The sequence below is a fragment of the Apis dorsata genome, unplaced genomic scaffold (genome assembly GCF_000469605.1).
Source record: "Apis dorsata unplaced genomic scaffold, Apis dorsata 1.3 scaffold_80, whole genome shotgun sequence".
Lineage (NCBI taxonomy): Eukaryota > Metazoa > Arthropoda > Insecta > Hymenoptera > Apidae > Apis > Apis dorsata.
Window position 1 is genome coordinate 206,198 of NW_006263378.1, and position 5,208 is coordinate 211,405.

The window sequence follows — 5,208 nt, forward strand, 5'->3', positions numbered from 1 at the left end:
ATACATAGCAACTATACTTATTTCTAATATAATAAATTCAAATAAATATTTAAAATCAATATGAATTTATATTAAATATTTTATAATTAAAAAATCACGATTCAAAGGAAGATATTAAATTTGAAATTTATTCTTTTTTTTTCTAAAAATATATTCGATTTATTTAATGAAATTAACTTATCATATTAAAATTTATTGTGAAAACAATAAACTTTTAATATATAAAATTCTTTTACATTCTATAATGTAATATATAATGAAAAAACATCCTTTAATTAATATAAATCATTGTTGAAGAAACTATCTTCGTATAGATATAATATAAATAATTTTATTTGTTTGTTGAAAAAGATAAGATATTTTAACACAAATTGTACATGCAAATTTTGGTGAAATTAAAGGAAAATGTCTACAAATAAACATGTTTCAATTAATTATATTTATCAATAAATATCTATTTGTTTCACTTTTTTTTTACATTTTTACTTTTTTTATTATATAACAACATTGTTTACAATCTTTGATAATTAAATTACAAACGTTTATATAAATAAGCTACGTTAAAAAAATAATATAAATTGAGCATATAATATATATGCTATTATATAAATTAATAAATGCAAAATATGTAAATAAAATTATTATCATAAAAATTATTTACATATATTTATACGTAAATTTTTTTTATTATTTTTTAATTTTTATTAATTTCAAAGAGTTTTTTTTATAAATTCTGTTTCATTATTATTTATTCTCTATAATAGTTATATTTACATAAACATCTGCAACCTATTGATAAATAATATTTATTTCATAGCAAAATATTCATAACGATATAAAATAAAAAAAAATCTATCAATGAGAAATCCAACCACCATATATTTGTTCAAATTCTTTGGCAATTAGTAGACAAAGATAATCTTGATTAGTTGCAGATATTACCTGCAATAAAATTAAAAATAAATTTTATAAAAATAAAAATTCTAAAAACATATTAGAAAAGCATGAGATTAATTTATTAATTACTTGAAATCCGATTGGTAATCTATTTTTATCCATACCCATTGGTATCTGCGTTGAAGGTAAACCCGTTATATTTGCTAATGAACTATATATGCAATTATTTATTTCAAAAATCATTGTTTGTGGAAAAGATGCTGTACGAAAATAGGACGGGCATATTAATATTCCATTATCTTTTAATATATCCTATAAATAATATAAAAAAAATTTAGATTGATACGATATAACAAATATAGATATAAGTATATGAGATTTTCTAAAAATCTATTTATGTTTATAATCATTAGTATTATAATTATCATAATCATTATTTCATTAGAATAATAATATAAAAAGCAGAAAGATGCAACTGAATATAATTGAAAGTATAAATAAAGATATTAGTAGACAAAAATATTAATTAGTTAAGATTTTTTAAAACAACTTTTTTTGAATTAAATATTTTTTGAAAAGTAATAATAAAATTAAAATAAAAGTAAATATCTTTATATTCTTTCTTATAAACAAAACATTTTTATAATAAAATTATAAATTTATTTTAAACTAATTTTATTATAAATTATAATAAAATTAAAACTTATACATATGTATATATGTATAATACATATGAATATCATACATTCATCTCTCGAGTGAGTTCTTTTGTAGCATTAATATAATATTGTTTCTTTGAAATTGATATAAATGCATTTTTGTCTATGAACATTTGTATAAGACAACATGTTTGCGTAAACGATGATAATCCCATTATTGATTTTCCCATTTCAAGAACTGAATTTCTTCCCTAAAAAAAAAAAATAAATTAACAAATAATTAATTTTCAAAAAATTAAATTAAAGACATGCAAATAATAAAAATATATTATATATTCATTTATTAATATATTATAATAATTATTACCTCTATTAGATTAAGTTCTTTTAATTCAGAAAATAAAGAGAATGTCATGTATAATATGTTTTTCAGCTTGTCTTTTGGAAACTACGATACAAATGTAATTATTTAACAATTTTTAAATATTTTTTGATTATTTTAGAATCAAATTATTATAAAATTATTATGAAATAATTACTCTTTGCACAATAGCACCTTTGTTTATTAAATATTGTGAAGCTTTATAGACTATCTCAATTATTTCCTTTGAAGATAATTTTATATCAGGAAAGCTATCTAAATAAAAAACTTTTAGATTTTTTAATTCAATGGAATCGTATGAATGTAAAGGTTTTTCGCATTTGGAAGTTAACACATTCATCATCAAATTAAGATCTTCCGCATATCTTGTCATTGGTCCCATCACTAACATGTAATTGATATTTCCAGTGACTGAAGGCAAATGACCAGCGGTAGAAACAATACCTATGGATGAAGAATCACATATATACATATATTATTGAAAGAATATAAAATTGCGAACATTTATGTACATATATTTTCTTATAAAATATATATTGATAATAAAATAAAATTTAAATAGGAAATCTAATTTTTTTTAAATTTCAATTAATACATTAATTAATTTGCATATTTTTCATATATTTTGTGGAAATATATTCAATAATATGTAATTCATATGCATCTATTATTTTTTTTTTTTTGTAAAATTCAATTATTTAATAAAAATTTATGATATCTTTAACTATTGAAATAGTAAGATGAAACGTATGTGATGGATTTAATGTATGTATGTAATTTTATGTAAAATCAGTTTATTTTATTCATTATTATATTTCATTTTAGATTCGAAAAATTTCAAAATCCTAATCTATAAAATATATATATTAATATATATATATATACATACTATATAGATACTGAATTATATTAATTTATTGGTTATTCATAATATTATATATTTTATACATTTAGATATCGATTACCACGATGTTTAGAATAAATAAGTAGTAATCACATCGTGTTGTCCTGTTGTAGATTGGAAACAAAAATGAAGTAACGCCTGCACAATAACTAAGATATTAAAAATGCAGCAAAAACTAACTATATGTTATATAACTTCAACCATTTAAATTTTAAATATGTAGAATTAATATTTAAAATTTATCTCTCATTGCTAATATTAGAATTCATTATTAAAAATAAATGGATATACGTAGATTTTATTTCCATTATAATAATGGATATTATTAGATTTTATATTTATACATATTTTTTATTTTTAAACAGGTTATGTTAGCGGGATTTGTATATAAAATAGTTTAATGTATCTATTATTTTAAATTTTTTTAAATTTGTTGCTCATCTATACAAATTGTTTATTATTATCAATAAAAAAATGCATATAAATTAATATTTATAAATTTAGTATAATTATTTAATTCTACTGTATAAAATTTGAAAAATGTAGACGAAAAATTAGTAAAATGTTTATTTTCAATAACAATTTTTTTTCTTGTACTGTGTTATAAATAATGTTCTTTAATTATTAATAAAAAATTTAAAAACTTAACTTAATAATATTTAATTATTAGTTCAAATTATACGATGTAGAATAAAAAAAAAGTCTATCAGAGAAATCCAATCACTATATATTTGTTCAAATTCTTTAACAATTAGTAGACAAAGATAATCTTGATTAGTTGCAGATATTACCTGCAATAAAATTAAAAATAAATTTTATAAAAATAAATTCTAAAAACATATTAAAAGCATATTAGAAAAATATTAATTAAAAACATATTAGAAAAACATAAGATTAATTTATTAATTACTTGAAATCCGATTGGTAATTATATAATTTGCAATTTCAATAGATATTTGCTTTTTAGCTGTTGTCGCAAGTGCCAAATTATAAATTTTTCATAATTTTTTAAAAAAAATAATGAATTAAAACCTTATAAAAAAAAAATTATTTTAAAGATACAATATTAAAATAAAATAACATACATCGTTATATGTATGAATCAAATCAAAAACAAAGAACTTTGATATATTTAGTAAATTATTTTGATCAAAAAATATATATATATTATTTATATATATATAATATTATATATATATATTATTATATATATATTATATATAGATGTTTCATTTTTATTCTCAAAATAAAAAAGATAAAATAACCTACATTATTCCATAAATAAGAATGTATTTCAATTATTTAACTTTTAATAGTAATTATTTTTTTATAATTATTTTTTTAAATTGATTTATATTGACTTTATTTATATAAATTATTCAAATAACTGTTAGTAAGTATATTTTCTATATAATTTATTAAATATTAATAAGATCATTTTTAATACTTTGTTTTTTAATGTTTACTATTGATTAAAAAATATTGACGTAATAAGTTTTTAATTTAATGCAATTTCATATAACTTTATATAAAAAACTGTGCAAAAAAATATATTTAGCGATTTAAAAACATCTATTTATATGCCAATACAAATCAATATAAAATGCAGTTTCAAATGATTATTAAAAATTAAATATTTCGTTTGATTTGTTATGATTCATATCATTTCTTGTTATAAAATAGTATATAGTGTATATATAGTATATAGTATATAGTATATAGTATATAGTATATAGTGTATATATACTATTTTGTTACTTATTACTATATTATTTTGTTACTTAGAATAATTTTCCAAATATATATATATATGTTAATGTTAAAGTTTTCAAAAATCTTAAATATAATATGATTCAAAATTTATAATTAAGTACAAATAAAATCAGAAAGATTTCTTATTTTTAATTTTTAAAAATTCTAAATAATTCAAAATTCATAATCAAATACAAATAAAATTAGAAAGATTTTTTTTTGTATGATCCTAAATAAAATGAAAATCAAAAATAATTAAATTGGAACCTCATTATTTTCATAAAAGAAGATATTTAAAAATCAATCGAATATACATTAACTAATAATCAATATTATACTAAATATCAATATATATATTACGAATTCATATATTAGATTAGAAATTATCATAGTATGTCCATTCTTAAAACTTTTTTCTATCTCATATGAAAAAATATTATATTAAGAAAACGAAAATATATAATATTAGTATGTAATCTCAAATATTATAGTATGTATCTAAAATACTTGTATTTTATAATATTTTATTTTATTATTATTTATAATATTTTATTATTATTATTTTATAATATTTTATAATATTTTATATATAATTATAGTGAAAGTGAAAAAAA

The 5,208-nt window shown here is 16.8% G+C and overlaps 1 protein-coding gene across 2 annotated transcripts in view; it reads right to left on the reverse strand.

The window, feature by feature from the left end:
- Positions 1-760: 760 nt before the first annotated feature.
- LOC102677242 (fatty-acid amide hydrolase 2-B-like) overlaps positions 761-5,208 on the reverse strand; it is a 27,551-nt gene continuing 23,103 nt past the window's right edge. Inside the window, exons 5-9 of one of the 2 annotated variants that reach the window (XM_006610862.2) lie at positions 2,096-2,382; positions 1,924-2,004; positions 1,643-1,807; positions 1,027-1,209; positions 761-942 (exon numbers count right to left, since the gene is read on the reverse strand). In XM_006610862.2, coding sequence (XP_006610925.1) covers positions 856-942; positions 1,027-1,209; positions 1,643-1,807; positions 1,924-2,004; positions 2,096-2,382 — 803 coding nt within the window. In that variant the 3' untranslated portion in view covers positions 761-855. The remainder of the gene's footprint in view (positions 943-1,026; positions 1,210-1,642; positions 1,808-1,923; positions 2,005-2,095; positions 2,383-5,208) is intronic. The other variant, XM_031508230.1, reaches the window with a different exon arrangement.